The sequence below is a fragment of the Ammospiza caudacuta genome, chromosome 18, assembly GCF_027887145.1.
Source record: "Ammospiza caudacuta isolate bAmmCau1 chromosome 18, bAmmCau1.pri, whole genome shotgun sequence".
Taxonomy (NCBI): domain Eukaryota; kingdom Metazoa; phylum Chordata; class Aves; order Passeriformes; family Passerellidae; genus Ammospiza; species Ammospiza caudacuta.
The window spans coordinates 11,540,480-11,561,970 of NC_080610.1; the positions used below are offsets into that span (position 1 = coordinate 11,540,480).

The window sequence follows — 21,491 nt, forward strand, 5'->3', positions numbered from 1 at the left end:
AGTCTAAAGGATTGGAAGTGGAAAGAGCAATGAGGGCACTCACCTGGTGTGTAACAAACACAAACACCAGCACAGACAGACAGACAGACAAGGCCTTGTAACACAAAACAAGGGATATCTTGGAATCTTGGAATGGTTTGGGTGGGAAAGAACTTGAAGTTCATCCCTGCAGTGCAGGGACAGCTTCCACTAATCCAGGATGCTCCAAGCCCCATCCAAGCTGGCCAGGGAACACAATCAACACTTCCAGGGAATGGAGCCAAGAGATCCCAACCTCCTCTACCTACCAAGAAAGTTCTCCCATAAAACCATCTTAAATTTGCCCAAACAGACACAGCTGGCATCTCTAGGGCAGCTCAGGGGCAGAGATGCCCAAAACTCCTGACAGATCTGCTGTGCTGCTGCCTGCAGACCCCAAAGGAGTCTCCCAGAGCCAGATGGGATCTGCCATGGGATTTGTGACACCCCTTGGCTCCCTTGAACAGCCTCTGAATGTGCTGCTTTTATGCGTTTTAATGCTAATTCTCTCAGACTGCAGCCACAACAATCCCAACAGATGAAGCTGCCCACTCTGGATCCTCACGCCAGCCCAGAGAAATGAGATGTTTGCTCTTTTTTTATTAGAAAGGAAATTAAAACGGCAACTAATCATTTAGCTGGAGGTAAACTCGAGAGGAATATCATCAAGTATTCCACAACAGCACAAACAGCCCCCCTGGAAAGGGAAATCAAACCCTCACCTGCCCAATAACCCCCGGGAGGGATGAAGGATGAAGGATGAAGCTCAGACCTCTCTGCTGCAAAATTCCCAGGGATATTCATCATCCAAAGCCCAGCTTTGCTGTCACCCAGCCCTGCTGTCATTTACACTGCTGGAACAAGCCAAATATTATCACAGGCCCCACTGAGGTGCAGGGACCAGGAGCACACTGAGAACTGCAGGTTTGATTAGCCCAAGGCAATATTGACTCTCAGCTGTTGTACCTGGTCAGGTTTTTCCCTGCAGAACCCGTACCCTGGATCATTTGCAGCCCATTTTCCTGCCTCTTGCACAGCCTATTCAAGCATTTCTGTGGATGCACAGCACCTCCTGTGTATTTGGCCATGCTCAGAACTCTGTGAAATTGTTTACAGCAAGCCAGATGCAAACAGAGCCCCCAGGGAAATCCTTTTCCCAGTCCTGTTCCAGGGTCAAGCTTGCTCACATTGCCACAGGCTGAGGGCAGCTGTGGGGATTCTCCTGGCCGCCAGATCCAGGAATGGGCCTGGCTGCCATAACCAGCACCAAAAAATGCCAGGATGAGGAAAAAATGGGGCACAGCAGCTCCAAACTGGAGCCAAAGCAGTGGGAGAGCATCCCATCCCATCCCAAACCCAAAGGATTTACAGCTAAAAATGGAGATGGAGATGATTGAGATGAGAGGATGGAGAGGATGATGGAGAGGATGATGGAGAGGGTGATGGAGAGGTTTCCTGCTCCCTCTGAACATCCACCTCTACACAGGCTGTCAGATCAGGTGCTGCAGTTTTTTCTGGTTTTCCTGCCTTACCACCTTCCTGATCCCTCCAGCAACAAACACCCTGATGATCCCAAAGCAGGTTCCAGGCACTGTTCAGCACCACCCTCAGCCACTTCTCCAAGAGTTTAGTGGCTGATCACTATAAAAAAATCCAAATTAATCGTGCTGGGATCAGTTAAAACCCCCACAGCTGCAGGGCACAGGCAGCATTTACACCCAAAATCCAAATTAATCATGCTGGGATCAGTTTAAACACCCTCAGATGCAGGGCACAGGCAGCATTTACACCCAAAACCCCAATTAATTGTGCTGGGATCAGTTAAAACCCCCCCAGCTGCAGGTCACAGGCAGAATTTACACCCAGATTAATTCTGGTGGCCCCTGGCACGAGGGGACAGCACGGGGACAGCTCTGGTGGCACCAGGCACTTGCCTTGAGAGCCATTTGGCAGCTCCCTGTCCCTGCTGCCTCAGCAACATCGATCACCCTGCAGCCCACTGAGACCTCTGGCTTTTCTGAAAAGTGTTATTTCATTATTTATGACCACTTGCTGAATAAAAGATGGCACCTCCCTGCAGCTGGGGGATGCTCCACGTGGCACACAGGAGGGAATTCCAGGCCAGCCCTTCCCTGTGCTCACGGCTGGGCACTGGGGTGATGCTCCTGAGGGGGATAAGGGAGGAGAAAAACTCAGAATATTCCTGCAGTTTTCTGGAAAATTAATTTAAAATGCATTAACGGAAGGATCCATAATGCAACATTGCACTGGGGGGGGGGGGACACAGGGGGTGATCCCAGCCACGTGTGTTTGCTCAGAGTGTTTTGCAGCAGACTTTCATCAACTTTTTTGGCCAAAAAAAAAAAAAATCCCTGTTTGCAACACTGATTTCAGCAGCCTGGGATCACGTTCTAGCTGGTGCTATTCCTGTTGTGCTTGTCAAAGGCACATTTCCACGCCATCTGTGGGCACTGCTCACTGAAAATGCTCAATGCAGACATTTAAGGAAGCATCTGAGGCAAACTTTAGTCATTTCTGTGTTTCCAGCCTCAAGGCTGGGCTCTGCTCTCACCACATCCCAAATTCCCTGTTTTTCCAAGGCACTGATGGCACCCTGAGGAGTCCTTTGGGTTCGCTGGAACGTGGCAAAGGATGATGCCGAAACCAAGGGCAACTTCCAGCTCCCAAACTGCCCCGAATCCGTGCAAATCCAGGTATTTCCATGGCAACAGCCAGGATGCAGGCAGGGAATTTTGGCAGAGGGTGCCCTGGCCCTGGAAAGGTGTGAGGAAGGGGGAAAGCACCACAAAACGTGCTCTGCTCAAGGCAGGGGTTCCTGGAGCACGAGAGCTCTTGTGCACAGCCCTGCTTTCATCTCTGAGAGGGGAGGAAATGGTCCCCAGTGATCAGGGCTGCTCTTCAGAGCAGATCGATGCAGGCAATCGAGAAATGCTGCATTAAGGGCCCTCTCTGTTCTCTCCTGGCACAGAAATATCTGAAAAAGGCTGCCCCGGGTGCTTGAGAGACATCAGAGGGTCCCCTCTGCCAACAGCAGCTTTCATCACCAACCTAAAACTCATCATCCTCGTCCTTATCTTGCCTGAACACTTTTGACAGCTACACAAAGGCCTTTTCCCTTTTTATATATATATTTTTTTTAATAAACTGGCCTTGAGAACCTTGAGAACACTTAAAGCTCTCAACATTAATATTTCAAACCTCAGTAACATTAAATTAATTTACAATTTTCTACCCATCCAGAATGAAATAGCTGGCACTGATGCCTGCAATCTGATACTTTGGAATAGCAGGCACACATTAAAAAAAAAAAAAAAAAAAAAAAAAAAAAAAAAAAACCCAAGCTGCAAAAACACTGCTCTTACCAGTCATTTGTGTTATTTAGCCACAAACCAGGCAGCAGGGCTGCAAAGCAGGGAAAGCTCCTGTGAAAGGGTGGGAGGAAGAGACTGACTGCTGTTCCCATGACACATGATGAAGGAATTAGTCAACAGCTACACACTGACAACCATCCCAGCTACTGAAAAATAAACAATTTATCTGGCAGAAGACAAGCAGGCTGTGGTGGTCAACCCCAATATTTGAAACAATTCTAAGAGCAGGCAGCAAAAATATTCAATGCAGGTTCAACAGTTGCTGATGAGCAAAGACTCGGAGCTGCTTCCTGAGTGGCAAGTTAAACATAAACTAAGTTTGTTTTTTTTTCCAGAAGAAGGACCAAGATGACTGTTTGCTTTCACACACAGCACCCAGCTGTTCTCTCAGCTCACATTCCAGGGACACGTGCGCAGGTGGATTGCACAGGTAGCAGCTGCTTCCCCTGCTCTGGAAACAGAGCTCAGGGCTCTCCTCAAAACAAAACTTGTAAAAGAAGGAGGAGAGGTTACAAAGAGAATATTTCTAGTTGAAAATCCACATACCCCTCCAAACCTGGGTATTTCTGGGTTGGTAAAAAAGCCTCATTCCACCTGATAAAAGCCCTGAAAAATCAGAGAGTGTTGGTCATGCCGCTCACCCTGCATAACAGCACAGAGGGTGCCTCACAGACTCCATCCTTGCCTTGCAGCCTGCTGACAAACAGTCAATCCTGCAGCTCCCAGGCTTTGATTTATTGTGGCCATATGGGCTTGGGGGGGAGGAAGACGATGGTGACAGAGAACACAGCTCATCTCAACCTGCACATCCACTGCAGCACAGGGCTGCTCCAGAGCTGCCCTAACCATGGCAACAGCCAAATACTGAGGGCTGCTGGGTGCCCTGGCTGATTCCAGTTTATTGTTTGTGTCCCTGCTCAGATCAGAGCTTCCTCCCAGTGTTTGTGCTCTCAGTTGTGGCCCTGGGGTGACAGATGTGGCACAGCTCCTCAAGGACTGTCCCTGCTCCCAGCTGGGCTCACCTGCACTGAGGGAGGAAAACCAGGTGTGGCCTTGTGAAATGAGAATAATACAGCTTTGAGAAAGGTTAAAATTCTGGGAGTAGGGGAAAAAACCCAAATTTCTGCACCTGCCCCTTTCTACTGCTCCTTGGAGTCTGCACAAGCTCCTGACTTAACCTGAGGTCAGCCTAGAAGAGGAAGAGAAACCAAAAGTGAGCAGAGAGCAACAGGCACAGGAATGCCCCACCTGCTCCATTATTCAGGGGTGGTGCTGAATAATTAACCCCATAACCTACAGGATATCATGTTTTCCCCAGGTTTTTAACTCCCACCAGAGCACAGTGGGAATTTCCCTCCGTGGAACTCCCCAACCTGTGTGGCTGTGCACCCACAGCCCCTGCCCAAGCCCAGCACTTCCAGCAGGCAAATCCCAAGGGAATTTGGGATCCCAACCACCTGGTGCCTGCAGGGAACCCACACCAGCATCCTGAGCAATGGGATCACCAGGAAAAACCCTCTGCTCCGTGTCAGCACCAAGGGGCTGCTGCAGAGGGACCAGAGAGTGACAAACCCAGCTCACAGCACCGCGGTGGCTCCTCGCAGGGCAGGAGGGCTCTCCCCAGGCTGCACCCACATTCACCAAACCCCAATGATCTCCCCCAAAACCAGCAGCAGGGCAGGAACCAAGGCCAGCTCTGCTCCCTGAGCTGCCAGCTCCACTTTCCCCAGCCCTGGGAGGCAGCAAAGCCAGCACTGAAGGCCAGCACAGGAGATGCTCTGAGGGAACCAGGAGCAGCCCTGGCTCCCACCCTGCAGCAGCAGAGCTGTCTCTGCACTCAGGAGCCGCCACAGACAGCAATAATGAGATGGCAGCTCCATCCACAACGCTAAATAAATGTCATACCCTTTTCCCTGGCTTAATAGCCGTTGCTGGGGCAACCAGTGGTATTCCTCAGCACAGGATTAAAGGTGGGAAGTGGTCGGGATGGGCAGCGCTGTCACCGTCCCCAGACCCACCGCCCACGGCTCTGCTCCTCCCGGCCCCGAGCAGCGTCTGACACTGCCTGTAAAGCGATAGCGGGATGCTCGTAACGCCAGGAACAAAACACAAAACCTCTCCTCTCCCTCCGGCATCCCGGGGGATGACCTGCGGGGACAGAACGTGGGCAGGACATGACAACAGCGACAACAGCCCCCGGTGCCCCGGCTCCGGGACTCGATGGACCGCGGGCTCGGCTGTGACACACGGGATAAACACGGACATGAAACAACGCACAAACTAATAGAGTTAAAGGTGCCCGAGGAGGGGGAGCAGGGCGAGATGCAGAACGCCATCCCCCGCTCCGGGCACACACATTTGATCCCCCCGTTTTCCCCGCTGCCCCCCGCCCTGCCCAGGAGCTGCGGGAAGAGCTCATCCCATCCCCGCTCCCCAGGGAAGGATGCAGCGCCGGGACTCGCCCCTTTTCCCTGCGGAAAATCCCAAGTTGTGGCGCGCTCTGCCCCCGGCCAAAGGCGATTTTTCCAAGGATTTTCCAAGCGCTGCAGGGATGCTCCTCCACCCCCCGGGACCGCAACCGCGCCCGGCCGGGCTCTGGGCCCCGCTCCGGGTTGGCCTTTGGGGGGTCTGAACCCCACGGCAGCGGCAGCAGCAGCAGCCGGAGCCAGCGGAACCGGCAGAACCGGGGCTGCCCCCGGGCACCGGGGCTGCTCCGGGGGGTCCCGCACCCACCTCCTTCTTCACGGTGCGCAGCAGCCGCTGCCGGGTCTCCGCCTCTGCGGGGAGAAATGAGAAGAGACCCCGTTAGTGCAGCCCTGCCCTGCCCTGCCCCGGTGCCGGTGCCCGGTCGCGCTCCCCGCCCGCCGTACCCGCCGGGGCCGCCGCCATGGCCGCGCTCGCTCCGCAGCGCCCGCAGACTGCCGGGCACCGGGCCGGGCCCGCACCGCCCCCCGCCCGCCGGGGAGGGGCCGCGCCGCCGCCAATCCGCGACCGGCACCGGCACCCGGGACCGCGGTACCCCGGTGTCCTGGTACTGATGGCTCCGGTGCCCCGGTACTCATGGCACCGGCACACCGGCACCGCGGCTCCGGTACCCCGGTACTCCCGGCACCCCGGTACTGATGGGTCCGGTACCCCGGTACCCGCGGCTCCGGTACCCCGGTACTCCCGGCACCCGCGGCTCCGGTACCCCGGTACTGATGGGTCCGGTATCACGGAACCCGCGGCTCCGGTACCTCGGTACTCCTGGCACCCCGGTACTGATGGGTCCAGTACTCCGGTACCCGCGGCTCCGGTACCCCGGCAACGGCACCCCGGAACCCGCGGCTCCGGTACCCCGGCACAGGCATCCCTGTACTCATGGCACCAGTACCACGGCACCCGTGGCTCCGGTATCCCGGTACCCCGGTACTGATGGGTCCGGTACCCCGGTACTCCCGGCACCCGCGGCTCCGGTACTCCGGCACCGCGGTACTCCCGGTATCCGCAGCCCCTGCACCCCCGGCTCGACCCGTACCCCCGGCACCGACACCCCCGGCCCGAGGGGCGACCGGGTCCGGCCCGGTGCTCTCGCCCGGGTCTCCACCGGGACCAGTCCCACGGTGCAGTCACAGCTGTCCACAGCTCCCGGTGTCGCTTCCAGCCCCCCATCAGCTGATCCCCAGGTCCCAGCCAGGTCCCTGCACCCCCGGTTATCTCCCCGTTATCCCAGACAGGTCCCCGTACCCCCGGTTATCTCCCCGTTATCCCAGCCAGGTCCCTGCACCCCCGGTTATCTCCCCGTTATCCCAGCCCCGAGTGCCCGGGGACGGTGGTGGCGCGGCTGGGTGACACCGCACGGGAGAGCCCTGGGCGTGTCCCCACTCGTGGGGACGGCCGGGGCAGTGTGTGGCCTCGGACAGGGGTCAGGGCTCTGGGGTCCCTCACAGGGGCGGAACAACCGCGTCCTTTTAGGAGCAAACCTTCCAGCCCCGCTCCGCTGAGCTCCAGCACGGCGGGGAGGTGACCACGACCAGAGACCCCCAATGCCTCATCTCAAAATCACACCGGCACAGCCCCTCCGAGAGCGCCCTGCCTGCAGCTCCATCACCATCTCTCCTGTTTTCCTCTTCCCTGGTTTACTGTTCCAGGACATTTCCATAGAAACAGCATCCTGCTCCTCCGCAGTCCGGTTTCCAATAACTACAAACGGCGGCGGTGCCAGGGCAGCGGCCACGGCACGGCCCCGTCTGCTCCCGCTGCACCGGGGCTCCATCCCGGCAGGGACACTCCCGGCAGCCCCAGAGCTGGGCTGCATCCTCTGCCTCAGAGCTTTGCATCCTCGGTGGCTCTGGTGACAGCAGGGACATCATCCCGATGGTTCCCTGTAGGAGCGCCAGGCGGAGGCACGGTCAGGACGGACGGAGATGAGAGATCTCTGCAGCCAGGTCTGGAATTTGGGGTTTATTGCAAAGGGCCTGGGTGCAGGGCCCTGCCGGGAGCTGCCAGCCACAGCTGGAGCAGGCCCGAGAGAAGAGAGGGGGAGAGAGGATGAGAGGGTGAGAGAGTAAAAAGGGTAAGAGCATAAAAGGGTAAGAGGGCAAAAGTGTAAGAGAGTGAAGTTCCCGTTACAATACAATAAATCTTCTTCTGTGTTGAATATTCTGATTCGCACTAACCAATCTAGCCCAAGATACAAATCCTATAGCATTTCCATACAGCCTATAAGAATCATTACATCTCCATACTGTGTTACATTTTAAACCCTAAAAACTCCTCTTTGGGCCCCTTCTGCCAAGCTGGCAGGGTCTGCTCTGACCCTTGGATCTGCCTGCAAGCAGAGGGTGTTGTTCCATCAAAAGGGCATCACCTTTAGCCAGCCACACCACTGTTTTCCAGTTGTTCAGTAACTGAGGTATCTCAAAGCTTGCTTTCATTTCAATCTCGCTTATAGTTTCTATATTCTCAAAATCTTTTGCCAGGCAATCACATTGATAAGGCTTTCCTGTTTCACCCTCCCCAACAGTTCCCTGCACTGCCCAGGCTGGCAGGAGAACAGGAGGGAGCTCCAGCCTCGGGATTAATCCAAATTCTGTTCCTTCTGTACCTTCCAGGGGCCAGGAGGAAGCCTGGGCTGTACCTGTATTTCTGTATTTCCACGTCCTCTGTTTGTTTTACGCTGTTTATTTGCTTGTTAAACACCCATTTAGCACAAATGTAACTTGGGGGAATGGGATTGCCGGACCAGATGGGTCCCAGAACCTTTGGGAGAAAATCTGAAAAAAGCACAGGGACAAACTCCCCCCCAAGCCTTGCTGGTTCCTTTTCCTTGGAAAATTCTGCCTCTCCCCGGATTAAGGCCAGGTGGGAGATGATTTGCCCCTGTTTTCTGGAGCTTGGAGAGCTTAAATGAGAGCACGTTGATCTATACTTAATGTGATTAAGTTACATCTCCGAGTATCATGCTAATTAAATTAAACTTCCCACTGCTGCCTCCGAGGCTTAAGCAGGATCGTTGTTTTAAGACCACAATTCACTCCCCTGCATGGCTGAGCAGGTGGGATAAAAGCATTCTGCTAATCAAGTCATCCCGGTGTTTAGAAACAACTTCCAAAGCAAGGGATATTCAAATTTAAATCTGATTGGAGCTGGATTTAAACTCTGCATTTTGAGTCTGGAGTGATTTGTGCTTTGAATAAAGAAAATATCAGGGAAAAAGCAGAAGTAAGAGGGTGAGGCAGTGCACGGACTGTCTGACTGTGATGTCTCAGGTGTAGAAACAGGATATAGAGAAGGAATTGCTCCCTGTGAGTTGGGGAGGCTCTGGCACAGGATGCCCAGAGAAGCTGTGGCTGCTCCATCCCTGGCAGTGCCCAAGGCCAGGTTGGACAATTTTGAAGCAGCTGGGACAGTGCAAGGTGTCCCTGCCATGGCAGGGGTGTCCCTGGCTGATCTTTAAGGTCCCTTCCAACCCAAACCATTCCATGACCTCCCCGAGACCCCTCTCCCCTGCCCGCCTCCCGTGTCCAGCAGCTCTTTCCACCTTGCATCTTCCAAAAGCAGCGGAGATGTCAAAGCTCTCAGGTGATGGATCTGACAGCGTTGCCCCGCCGGGGGAGCACCGGCAGCGTTCACGGCTCATTCCCCAGCCGGCCCGGGGGCTCTGCCAGCCGTGCAGGCACCGAACCGACGGCTCGGCTCAGCCCCGGGCTGGAGAGGAGCATCCACCGTGCTGGGGCCGTGCCTGAGCTCGGAGAGATCCCGGAGAGCAGCAGCGTGAGCATCCCTGCGCTGCACACCCGGCATGGCTCCGGCTGCGGGAATAGCTCCGGCCGCAGACATTCCTGCAGGCGCAGCTCTGCCCCCCGAGCGGGATTTAATAGCTTGGTGTGAGGGACACGAGAGGCTTTTTATGAGAAAAAGCTTCAGAGTTTGAAGAGCCGCTGCTTCGCACTGGGAAAGGGCTCCCTGTGCAGTGTTTGAAGGATGCTGGGGCTGCCCCTGCTTCCCACAGAGCCCTGAGAGCCCTGGCAGTGCCTGAGCCCATCTGCGGAGCCCTCCTGAGCAAGGGCAGGACGTGGGCACGGAGGGGTCTCCCGCTTGTCCCACCGAGCCATTCCATGTAAACCGCCTGGAGAAAAGAAGGGCCAGCAGCAGAGAAAGAGCTAATTGTGGTGGTGTTTACAGGGGTCTCAGGATGAGGGAAGAGATGAGAACCTGACTCTATGTTTTAGAAAGCTGATTTATTATTTTATTATATATATTATATTAAAATGATATATTAAATCGATACTAAAAGAATAGAAGAAAGGATTTCATCAGAAGGCTAGCAAAGAATAGAAAAAGAATAATAACAAAAGCTCCTGACTTTCAGAAAGTCTAAGCCAGCTCACTGTGATTGGCCATTAATTAGAAACAACCACACGATACCAATCACAGACCTACTTGTTGCATTCTACAGCAGTAAATAATTATTGTTTACATTTTGTTATTGAAGCTTCTCAGCTTTAAGAGAAAAAATCTTAAAGAAAAGATTTTTCATAAAAGATGTCTGTAACAAAACAATTCCACAATCGTGCGGTTCCATCCTACGACAGCCAAAGCAGCCAGGGCCAGACACAAACAAAACGAAACAAAAAAATAAAAACCACAAATGTGCTTTTAACTGGAGGTTTCTGACGGGTCCCCGTGTGTGTGCCTGGGGGATTAACAGTGTCCAGAGGCTTCCCTGTGCCGGGCAGCTGCGTCACGATGTCACCGTCGTCACAGCAACCCGCTCACCACGGCCCTGGAGCCGCAGCTCCGGCTCCGTCTCTCCCGGAGCTGCTTTTAATTAAAGCTGGGAAAGGCTGGGAAAGGCCCCCAGAGCCCCGGGAGAACCCAGTGACCCCAGGTCTGTGCAAGCCCTGCAATGAATTTTGCTGTGGAACTGTCACAGGGCAGAGCGGTGGCTTTGGGGACGCTGCCATCCCATCCTGTGAAAGTTATTTCACATCCGTGTGGCTTTTCCCCCAGCAATTCACACCCCAGAGAGACCTGTCGAGCCCAGATGGATGAGATGACCTTTAAAGGTCCCTCCCATCCCAAACCACCCCACGATTCCCGAATTTCCCCTGCCAGCATCCATGTCACCTCCTTAGCAAAACACACCGTGGAGACAGAAATAAAGATCTGTCAGGAGGAAACACAGTCCCGTTTTACCACCTCAGCCCCAAAAACTGAGCTGGAATCCCCTCCCTGGGTGGCACCCACGGGGTGATGCTTATTCACACAAGGTGAGGTGATGCTGGTCCCTGCAGGGTCAGGCTGGTCCCTGTGGGATTTTCCAGTTCCTGCAGGGTCAGGCTGGTCCCTGTAGGATAATACCAATATCCCTGTAGGATAATGCTGATCCCTGCAGGGTCCCCATGAGGTAATGCCGGTCCCTGCAGGGTCAGGCTGGTCCCTATGGGATGATGCTGGTCCCTGCAGGGTCAGGCTGGTCCCTGTGGGATGATGCTGGTCCCTGCAGGGTCAGACTGGTCCCTGTGGGATGATGCTGGTCCCTGCAGGGTCAGGCTGGTCCCTGTAGGATAATACCAATCCCTGCAGGGTCAGGCTGGTCCCTGTGGGATGATGCTGGTCCCTGCAGGGTCAGGCTGGTCCCTGTGGGATGATGCTGGTCCCTGCAGGGTCAGGCTGGTCCCTGTAGGATAATACCAATCCCTGCAGGGTCAGGCTGGTCCCTATGGGATGATGCTGGTCCCTGCAGGGTCAGACTGGTCCCTGTGGGATGATGCTGGTCCCTGCAGGGTCAGGCTGGTCCCTGTAGGATAATACCAATCCCTGCAGGGTCAGACTGGTCCCTGTGGGATGATGCTGGTCCCTGCAGGGTCGGGCTGGTCCCTGTGGGATTTTCCAGTCCCTGCAGGGTCAGGCTGGTCCCCAGGCTCGGGGGCTGCCCTCCCCGGCTCCCTTTGATCAGAGCACAGCTCTGTTCCCTGCTCTCCGTGCCGTGGGTTTCCCGCGGGAGGTGGGGAAGCGCAGTCAGCCTGACCCTCCCCTCCTCGGAGCTGTCATCAGCCGCACGCAGAAATCCTCCCCAAGTTACCCAGCCTGAATCCTGCAGGATTTGCCGGGGTGGCAGGATGGCAGAGCAGCCCTGCCTGCGTCCCCCTGCCAGCCCTGCAGCCCCGAACCCCCAGGCCCACCCCAGGGACAAGTGGAGCAAAAAGATGGATTTCCTCCTCTCCGTCGTGGGATTCGCCGTCGATCTGGGCAACGTCTGGCGGTTCCCTTACATCTGCTACCAGAACGGAGGGGGTAAGGACACCACTGGGCTTATTCAAGTCTCCTTTTTGGAGAAAAGATGCCTTTTTCCTCGTTTTCCATCTTTCCCACCCTGAAAGATTCACTGTTTCTTCTCCTTCTTTGTTTGCAGCTGCTCCACTTCAGACAGGGTGGTTTAAAGACCGACCCAAGTTCTCCCGACATCTGTCTCTTTTCTGTTCGTGTCTTTCCTCATTCAAAATCCTCCTCCACCCCCTCCATCCTCCTTCCCTGGGGTCCTTTCCTCATCTCCTGGTCTTTCCCTCTTTTCCTGGTCTTTCCCTCCATCCCTGGTCTTCCCCTCCTTCCCCGGTGGGGTTAGAGGTGCGTTAGCAGCTCTGGGATCACAAAGGGAAAATCAGCATGGTCCAAACTGCAAAAAGGGATAAAGATCCATAAATTTGGGCTGGGAGGTTCACACACTTGATGATTTTGGGACTCTGGGAAGCTGCTCCTGGTTTAAAATCGTCCTCATGGATATCCCACCCTCCTGCTGTGGATCCTGGCTGGCAGCGCTGGACATCACTATCAGCCCCAGCTCTGAGGGATCAATGGGAAGCAAAGACACAGAAAAACACCACAAAGGGAAAAAAAAAACTCCAGTAAATGGCAACTAAATAAATTGCTGGGAATGGAGCAGGATAGAAACCCCCCTCACATGGAAATGAAAAAGGAGGGATGAGAATTTTGTGCTGTTTGGGGAAGCGCAGCAGATTTAATTGCCAAAGTTGGCTTTCGGGGGGAGCATCCTCCACTGCTTGGGAAAATTAGAAAGAGGTAATTAGTTCCATACTCAAGGCAAAACCGTGGATCCCAGGTGCCCACGTTGAAACAGAGTTATTTGTGAGCTGCTCCTGTGGGATTGGGAGCAGAGCTGAGCCCCCGTGCGTGCCTGTGGCTCGGGTGGGAGGTTTCCACCTGCCCCACACACATGGGAGGGTGAGGAGTTCAGGGAGCAGCTCTGGGGGAGCACAGCCCCATGGAGGGGGAACACTGGGATGGGCAGCACTGGGCTCACCCACAATTCAGGCTCTGCCTGGAGGGAAAACAGTGAAAACACTTGGTCCTGTTGGGCCAGCCCTGCCAGGGGGGTAGCAGGAGGGTGCTGGGGATATTTGGGATACTGGAGGTGACTGGGGATACTGGGAGTGCTGGGGATACCAGAGATGCTGGAGGTGCTGGGGATTTTGGGGATACTGGGAGTGCTGGTGGTACCAGAGATGCTGGAGGTGCTCAGAGTTTTGGGGAAACTGGGAATGTTGGGGTGCAGAACACTCACATCTGTCACAGGGAGGAGCCGTGGGGGCTCCTAAATTAACTAATCCCAGCAGAACTCGGAGAGCAGTTCCACTCCCAAAGTCTCCATGGGGTACAAGTGTAGCCCCGGTAAAAATGAGGATGTAATGAATAATGCAGGTTACAGCACTAATTATGTGTCTTGGGGTGGCTGTGCATATTCAGTCAGATTTTCCTCCAAAACTCTGCCAGACCTGAGGGGTGCTGGGTGTCCCCTCCCCTGTGCCCCAATGGTTTGTGTGGTTCTTTGTTCCATGCTGGCCAAATGGTGCCTCCCCAGCAAGGGCTGGGAGCCCAGGAAGCTGGAGCTCCAAGCAGGTCTCACATCTCTGAGCTCCTCAGATAACCTCCAAATTTTCTCACAAACGCATCCAGACCTGCTGGGGCAGTGCCAGGAGGGAGGGAGGTGACAATGCCGTGGTCCCCTGGTGCTCACCCTGCTCTGCTCCCCCCTTGCAGGAGCCTTCCTCATCCCCTACACGCTGATGGCCGTTTTTGGGGGGGTGCCCCTCTTCTACATGGAGCTGGCCCTGGGGCAGTGCCACAGGACAGGTGCCATCCCCATCTGGAAGCGCATCTGCCCCATCTTTAAAGGTAAGACACCCCCCAGCTGGGGTGACACCCTGAGCCCCAGCAGGTCCCCAAAGTTGTGTCCCAAAGCTGATCCCGATCCTGCTTCTCCCAGGCATCGGCTTTGCCATCTGCATCATCGGCCTCTACGTCTCCTTCTACTACAACACCATCATTGCCTGGGCTCTCTACTACTTCTACTCGTCCTTCTCGGGCACCCTGCCCTGGGCAAGCTGTGACAACCCCTGGAACACCCCTGCCTGCACCAACTACTTTGGGAAGAGCAACGTGACCTGGACCAACTTCTCCAGGTCCCCCGCCGAGGAGTTTTACACGTGAGTGCAAGGATGGGGGTGATGTGAGCTGGGCACATCCCTGAGGGGTTTCTGAGGTGGGAATGCTCCTGAGGAGCTCAGGGACTGCCTGCCTGGGGCTGAGCCTGCTCCCAGCCCCGGGGATCCCATCCTGCAGGAGGAAGGTGCTGGAGATCCAGAAATCCGGGGGTCTGTATGACATCGGGGGGATCCGCTGGCAGCTGCTCCTCTGCCTCTTCCTCATCTTCGCCATCGTCTACTTCAGCCTCTGGAAAGGGGTGAAAACCTCTGGGAAGGTGAGAGAGCTCCAGCACTGCCCTGCCAGGGCAGGAGGGACTCCTCACCTGGTAGGATTTTGCCACCCCCAAGAGGGGATGTCACCTCCTCCTCACCCCTGTCCCTGAGGCCACCCTGAGCGAGCCCAGTGCAGGGTTTGGGTGTTGGGTGGTGACACAGGGTGTCACTGCCTCCCCTCCAGGTGGTGTGGGTGACAGCCACGCTGCCCTACGTGGTCCTGTTGATCCTGCTCATCCGAGGGGCCACCCTGCCTGGGGCCTGGAGAGGAGTTGTGTTCTACCTGCGCCCAGACTGGGGCAAGCTGCTGAGCACCGAGGTGAGTGAGGGTGGGAGCACCCAGAGCCCTCCAGAGCCCCCCTGTCGCAGACATCCTTCAATCCTTCATGAAAAATCCTTTCCTTAGGATTTTTCCTCCTGAGAAGCTGGGAGGCCTCAGGAACAAAATGTAAACAATGGTTATCTGCTGCTGTGGAATGCAACAGGTGCATCTGTGATTGGCCCATGTTGGTTGTTTCTAATTAATGGCCAATCACAGTGAGCCTTTGTTATCATTCCTTCTTATTCTACTCTTTGCTAGCCTTCTGAGGAAATCCTTCCTTCTATTCTTTTAGTATAGTTTTAATATAATATATATCATAAAATAATAAATCAAGCCTTCTGAAACATGGAGTCAGATCCTTGTCTCTCCCCTCATTTTAAAACCCCTGTGAACACCATCATACACACCCACCCACCCATCTGAGCATGGCAGCACCCAGAACCCCTCCCCAGGACACCCACCCAGCCCTGGCCACGGGTCTGGCCCCACCTCAGGGCAATGGGGCCCTTGTTCCCACAGAAACGGCGCCCTGGGCAGGCTCTTGGAAATGTAAATCCATAATTGAATCACCCATCTCATTCTGGCCGGTTTTGTTTGTGCTCTGCTCCCCCCTGGGCTGACAATGAGCTTCCTGTGGGTAATTACCAGGCAGCACTTGAGAATTCTCATTAAAGGTAATGAGGGCTGCCAGCGCTGAATGTGCCAGGCAGGAGTGGGCACGGCAGGCTCGGGGCTCCCCTCCATCCATCCATCCATCCATCCATCCATCCATCCATCCATCCATCCACCCATCCATCCATCCATCCATCCATCCATCCATCCACCCATCCACCCATCCATCCATCCATCCATCCATCCATCCATCCATCCATCCATCCATCCATCCACCCATCCCTGCTCCAAGGGTGACACTGCTGGGTGTCCAGGGTGGGAATGAGCTCATTCCATGCCACAGCAGCTCCTCAGGGCCCAGAACATCTCCTGGGGGCACGGGGCAGCAGGAGAGGAGCTCTGCGCCCTCCTCTCTGGACATTCCCAGCACAGCCCCATCCCTGTGCCACTGGTTTTGTGGGGCACCTCCCAGCCCCATCCCATCCCCAAGGACCTCCTGCCCTGCCCATCCTCCTGCTGTTTCTCTCTCCAGGTCTGGGTGGACGCTGCTGCGCAGATTTTCTTCTCCTTGGGCCCTGGATTTGGAGTCCTCCTTGCTCTGGCCAGTTACAACCATTTCCACAACAACTGCTACCGGTGAGGGTCCATCCCAGGGGGCACAGATGCAATGGAGGCAAATTGTGGCAGCTCCTGGTCCCTTGTGCCATATCCCAACAGATCCTGGTACCTTGTGACATATCCCAACAGATCCTGGTCCCCTCTGCCACATCCCAACAGATCCTGGTGCCCACTACCACATCCCAATAGATCCTGGTCCCTTGTGCCACATCCCAACAGCTCCTGATCCCTTCTACCACATCCCTATAGATCCTGGTCCCCCCAACAGCTCCTGGTCCCCACTGCCACATCCCAACAGCTCCTGGTCCCCACTGCCACATCCCAACATCTCCTGGTCCCCACTGCCACATCCCTGGTCCCCGTGGCTGCAGCCTGGGCATCTTTCCTCATTTCACTGAAGGTTTTGGTATGATGGGCCATGAGAGGGAACTGGAGTGGGGCAAGGCCAGGGCAGCTGGAGCAGGGTGAGGGCTGACCTGGAGTGGGGTCTCTGCCTCTTTTCTGCCCCCCAGGGATGCCCTGGTCACCAGTGCTGTGAACTGCCTCACCAGCTTCCTCTCGGGCTTCGTCATCTTCACCGTGCTGGGCTACATGGCCGAGATGCGGGACGTGGAGGTGGAGGATGTGGCCAGAGATAAAGGTTCTCCTCCCTCCTTCAGCCTCTTGCCACGCCCAGGGCTGTGCCAGGGAGCAGCCAACCAAGCCAGTGTCCCCTCCCAGGGCCCAGCCTCCTCTTCATCACCTACCCTGAAGCTATTGCCAACATGGTGGGATCCACCTTCTTCGCCATCATCTTCTTCCTGATGATGATCACCCTGGGGCTGGACAGCACGGTAGGAGGGGACAGCCCAGCTGGGTCCCCAGCAGGGACCAGGGTGGCCATGTCCCATGGGGTGACAAGGGGAGTTTATGGTCTTGGGATTGGATGGGATGGGATGGGATGGGATGGGATGGGACACCCCTGCTCTGCCATGTGGATGTTTTTGGAGAGCAGGGCTGTCCCCACACCTCATTTCCCCACCCCTCACCAGCATTCCTTTGCAGTTTGGAGGCTTGGAGGCCGTGATCACGGCCGTGATGGACGAGTACCCCCAGGTCCTGGCAGGGCGACGGGAGCTCTTCGTCCTCGGGCTCATCACCGTCTGCTTCCTGGGCTCCCTCAGCACCCTCACCTACGTGAGTCCCCCTGCCACCACCCTGCCCTGGCCCCCCACATCCCCTCCTTCACCCCATGGGCTCTGCAGCCTCCCCCTGCTGCTCCAGGGGGGAGCCTACGTGGTGAAGCTGCTGGAGGAGTTTGGTGCTGGCTGCTCCATCCTGGCAGTGGTGCTGCTGGAAACCATCGCTGTCTCCTGGTTTTATGGTAAGAAACTGCATTCCTCTGTCGTGGAAAACACTCTGTGGCCACCTGCAGGGGTGTGTGACCCTGCACAGGTGAGTAAATCCCGGGCACTGGGTCCTGGCTGGGGGTCCTGGCCAGGCTGGGATGGGAGCAGAGGGATGGGATGGGAGCAGTTGTGTCCATGTGGATACCCCTGACCCCACAGCCCCAGCAGGATCCCGGGGCTCTGAGGGCTCTCTCCTCTGGCAGGGATCCAGAGGTTCTCCCACGACGTCAAAGCCATGCTGGGCTTCACCCCAGGGCTCTTCTGGAAGCTGTGCTGGGTCGCCATCAGCCCAGCCTTGCTGGCGGTGAGTACCCACGGCCAAATTGTGGACAAGGTCATTGCTGTCCCTCTGGACACCCTGCAGCCTCTCCCCTCTGCTGCCCAGCTCCCTGTGCCATGGATAACTCCCCTCTCACCCACACAAGCTGCCAGGAGAGCAGACAGGGCTGTGGGACCTCACACCAGCCCTCCCCATGCTGCTGCTCCAGCCACAGTGCCCACAACCCCAGGATCTCACCAGGAAAGAGAGCTGGATGTTCACTTCCCAGCCTTTTCCACAGCTCCAGGTGCTCACACAGGTGCCAGCTCAGCTTTGCCTGATCCTCCCAGCCCTCAGCATCCCTGGCTGGGCTGGCCACGGGTCCATGTCCCCCGTGCTGGGCTGGATCCATCCCTTTGAAACGCCAGCTCCCAGGGCACTTCAAAGGCTGCCGTCGGCACAGGGGTCTGATCTCACTGGATCTGCAGGAGAAGAGGCCTTGTGAGGATTAATTATGGCTCTAAGCACTCTGCCCTGGTTATTAAGAGAGGAGTGTTATCATCAAAGCACACCCAGCACAGGGTTTTGTTTCAGCACGGGGCTGAGCAGCCCTCGCAGGGATTGTCAGACAGAGCTCCCAACCCTCACCCAGCCAGGGAGGCAGCCTGGGAGGTGTCCCTGTGATGTCCATGCTGGATGGGATTAGGGGTGACAGGGGGAGCAGCAGGATGTGGAGGGTGCTGAGAGAATCATGGAAATTCAGAATGGTTTGGGTTGGAAGGGACCTTAAAGATCATCGGGTTCCATCCCTGTACCCCGATAATGTGGTGGTGTTCACAGGGGTCTGAGGATGAGGGAAGAGATGAGGATCTGACTCCATGCTTCAGAAGGCTTGATTTATTATTTTATGATATATATTGTATTAAAATGATATATTAAAACTACACTAAAAGAATAGAAGAAAGGATTTCCTCAGAAGGCTGGCTAAGAATAGAAAAAGAATTAATGATAACAAAGGCTTGTGTCTCGGACAGAGAGTCTGAGCCAGCTGACTGATTGGCCATTAATTACAAACAACCAACATGGGCCAATCACAGATGCACCTGTTGCATTCCACAGCAGCAGATAATCATTGTTTACATTTTGTTCCTGAGGCCACTCAGATTCTCAGGAGGAAAAATCCTAAGGAAAGGATTTTTCATAAAAGATGTCTGTGACACTGATAACATGTGGGGTGAGCTGCCATCAGTGCCAGGGCTGGGGAGATCAGGGAATTATTTAAGTTGGAAAAGCCCTCTAAAATCAAAGAGCTCAAGCTTTTACCCAGCACTGCCAAGGCCACCACCAACCCACGTCCCCAAGGCCCACATCCACACATCTGCTAAAGCCCTCCAGGGATGGGGACTCCACCACTGCCCTGGGCTGGACAGCCCTTTTGGTGAGGAAATTTTCCCTGATGTCCAACATAACCTGGCACAACCTGAGGCCACTTCCTCTGGTTCTGCCCCTTGTTCCCTGGAAGCAGAACCCAACCGCCATCTGGCTGCACCTTCCTATCAGGGAGTTCTGGAGAGACAGAAAATCCTTCCTGAGCCTCCTTTTCCCCAGGCTGAGCCCCTTTCCAGCTCCCTCAGCTGCTCCAGCCCCTTCCCCAGCTCTGTTCCATTCCCTGGACATGTCTGTCTTGGTGTGAGGAGCCCAAACTGCTCACAGGACTGGAGGCCCCTGTGGCTCTGCTCGTTTCAGTTCATTGTCATCAGCTCCCTCCTGGAGCAGCCTCCCCTGACCCTCTTTGAGTACCAGTACCCCGAGTGGAGCATCTCCGTGGGATTCCTCATCGGGGCATCCTCCTTCATCTGCATCCCCCTGTACATGGTGTACAAGCTCGTCTGGACCCCGGGGTCCCTCAAGCAGGTCAGGAGTGACAATCCCAGGGCTCCTGGGTGGGCTGGGGTGGGCAGGGACCCCCCTTGGGGAGCCGGGCTGGTTGATGCATCCTTGTGATGGTGTTCACAGGGGTCTGAGGATGAGGGAAGAGACGAGGATCTGACTCCATGTTTCAGAAGGCTTGATTTATTATTTTATTATGTATATTACATTAAAACTATACTAAAAGAATAGAAGAAAGGATTTCATCAGAAGGCTGGCAGAATAGAATAGGAAAGAATGATAACAAAGATTTGTGGCTCGGACTCTCTGTCCGAGCCAGCTGACTGTGATTGGCCACTAATTAGAAACAATCAACATGAGACCAATCAAAGATCCACTTGTTGCATTCCCCAGCAGCAGATAATCATGGTTTACATTTTGTTCCTGAAGCCTCTCAGCTTCTCAGGAGGAAAAATCCTAAAGAAAGGATTTTCCATAAAAGAGATCTGCGACACATCCTCAGCATCTTTGTTGAGCGACAATTCAATCCCGCCGGGATTCAATGCCCTAGGGAGGGCTCAGAGGAGGGAAACGCGCTGTGTTTTATCTTCCATCAGCGCCTCGCCGTCTGCATTCGGCCCGAGAAGCTCCTGCGAGCCCCCCAGGCAGAGGGGGTGGGCATGAACCCCGTCCTGTAGCGCGGGGGACACGGGGACACCTCGGGCTCCCTCCTTGGCACCCAAAAAGGGGCAGCTCCTCACCACGGACCGGACCCGGCATCTCCACGAGCATCCGCGGCGGGGCAGAGCCCGTTCTCGCTGCTGGCACGGAGGAAACCAGGGCAGGGAGAACGGGAGCAGCGCTGCGGCCCCCGGGGGACAAACACCCGGGGATGGGGGAGAACCTCGGCTCACGGAGCGGATGGAGGAATTGCCTCGCTCCGAGGTTCCCCCTGCGTGTCTGTAGCTGTGCCGTGAGTGTTTGGAAAATAAAGGTGACGGTGATGCTCGGAGATGAGGGGAGGGAGAGGAGCCGGAGCTCGCAGTGTTCGTGGAGCGCCGTGCGGGGCTCAGAGCTCGGGCTGGGCTGGGGGACAGCGGGGCTATCGCTGTCCATGGGGTGCTGTCGCTGTCCCGACACACTTTGTCCTGCTAAAACCATCCAAAATCTGACCGAGCCCGGGGGTGGGTCCCAGGTGCTGCTGAAGCCGGGCAGGTCGGTGCCTCCTTCCGCCCCATTGGGGGTGATGCAGGGAACAGGCATTTAAAGAGGGAAAAACCCCAATATATCTCATTTTAAACCAAGACCCTGGCTCGGGACGAGGCATCCCTGGGCCGTATCAATCAGCCACCTGCCGTGGCTTCTTATTCCCATCACTCCCAGAGCAGAATCAGCGCTCCTCGGTGTTTAGGGACCTTAAAACACCGGGAAGAACCCACGTTGGTGACAGCGGGGGCTGGGGAGGGGACACACAGGGCTTGGGGAGGACACAGGGGACTTGGCGGGACACACGGGGCCTTGGGGGGGGGGGGGACACGGGAATTGGGGGGACACACAGAACTGGGGGGCAGAGGATGCCCGCGGGGTGGACGCGCGGGTCTGCCCAGGGCGCAGCGCTCCCGGTGCCGCTCCCGGTGCCGCTCCCGGCGCCGTTCCATGGCCCCGCTCCCCCGGAAGGCCGGGGCCGGGGCGGGGCGGGCGGCAGGAAGGGGCAGGGCCGGTGCCGGCGCACAAAGCCCGGCGGGTCGGGGC

The 21,491-nt window shown here is 55.9% G+C and overlaps 2 protein-coding genes across 4 annotated transcripts in view; one reads left to right on the forward strand and one right to left on the reverse strand.

Annotated features, from left to right (window-relative positions):
- SGSM1 (small G protein signaling modulator 1) overlaps positions 1–6,299 on the reverse strand; it is a 31,317-nt gene extending 25,018 nt beyond the window's left edge. For all 3 annotated transcript variants that reach the window (XM_058816918.1, XM_058816917.1, XM_058816916.1), the window contains exons 1-2: positions 6,281–6,299; positions 6,144–6,187 (exon numbers count right to left, since the gene is read on the reverse strand). In XM_058816918.1, coding sequence (XP_058672901.1) covers positions 6,144–6,187; positions 6,281–6,299 — 63 coding nt within the window. The remainder of the gene's footprint in view (positions 1–6,143; positions 6,188–6,280) is intronic.
- Positions 6,300–12,016: 5,717 nt separating this feature from the next.
- LOC131565849 (sodium-dependent serotonin transporter-like) lies at positions 12,017–20,437 on the forward strand. The gene is made up of 13 exons (XM_058816919.1): positions 12,017–12,191; positions 13,953–14,087; positions 14,179–14,398; positions 14,535–14,673; positions 14,856–14,990; positions 16,138–16,241; positions 16,736–16,863; positions 16,944–17,056; positions 17,268–17,399; positions 17,487–17,586; positions 17,815–17,915; positions 19,617–19,784; positions 20,357–20,437. Exons 1-13 carry the CDS (start codon positions 12,017–12,019, stop codon positions 20,435–20,437), a joined length of 1,731 nt encoding a protein of 576 aa, XP_058672902.1.
- Positions 20,438–21,491: the final 1,054 nt, after the last annotated feature.

Coding starts and splice junctions, on each gene's coding strand:
- LOC131565849 (XM_058816919.1), top strand. CDS start 12,017: ATGGCAGAGCAGCCCTGCCTGCGTCCCCCTGCCAGCCCTGCAGCCCCG. Junction 17,057..17,267: donor CCCTGGGGCTGGACAGCACG/GTAGGAGGGGAC, acceptor ATTCCTTTGCAG/TTTGGAGGCTTGGAGGCCGT. Junction 17,587..17,814: donor CGCTGTCTCCTGGTTTTATG/GTAAGAAACTGC, acceptor CTCCTCTGGCAG/GGATCCAGAGGTTCTCCCAC.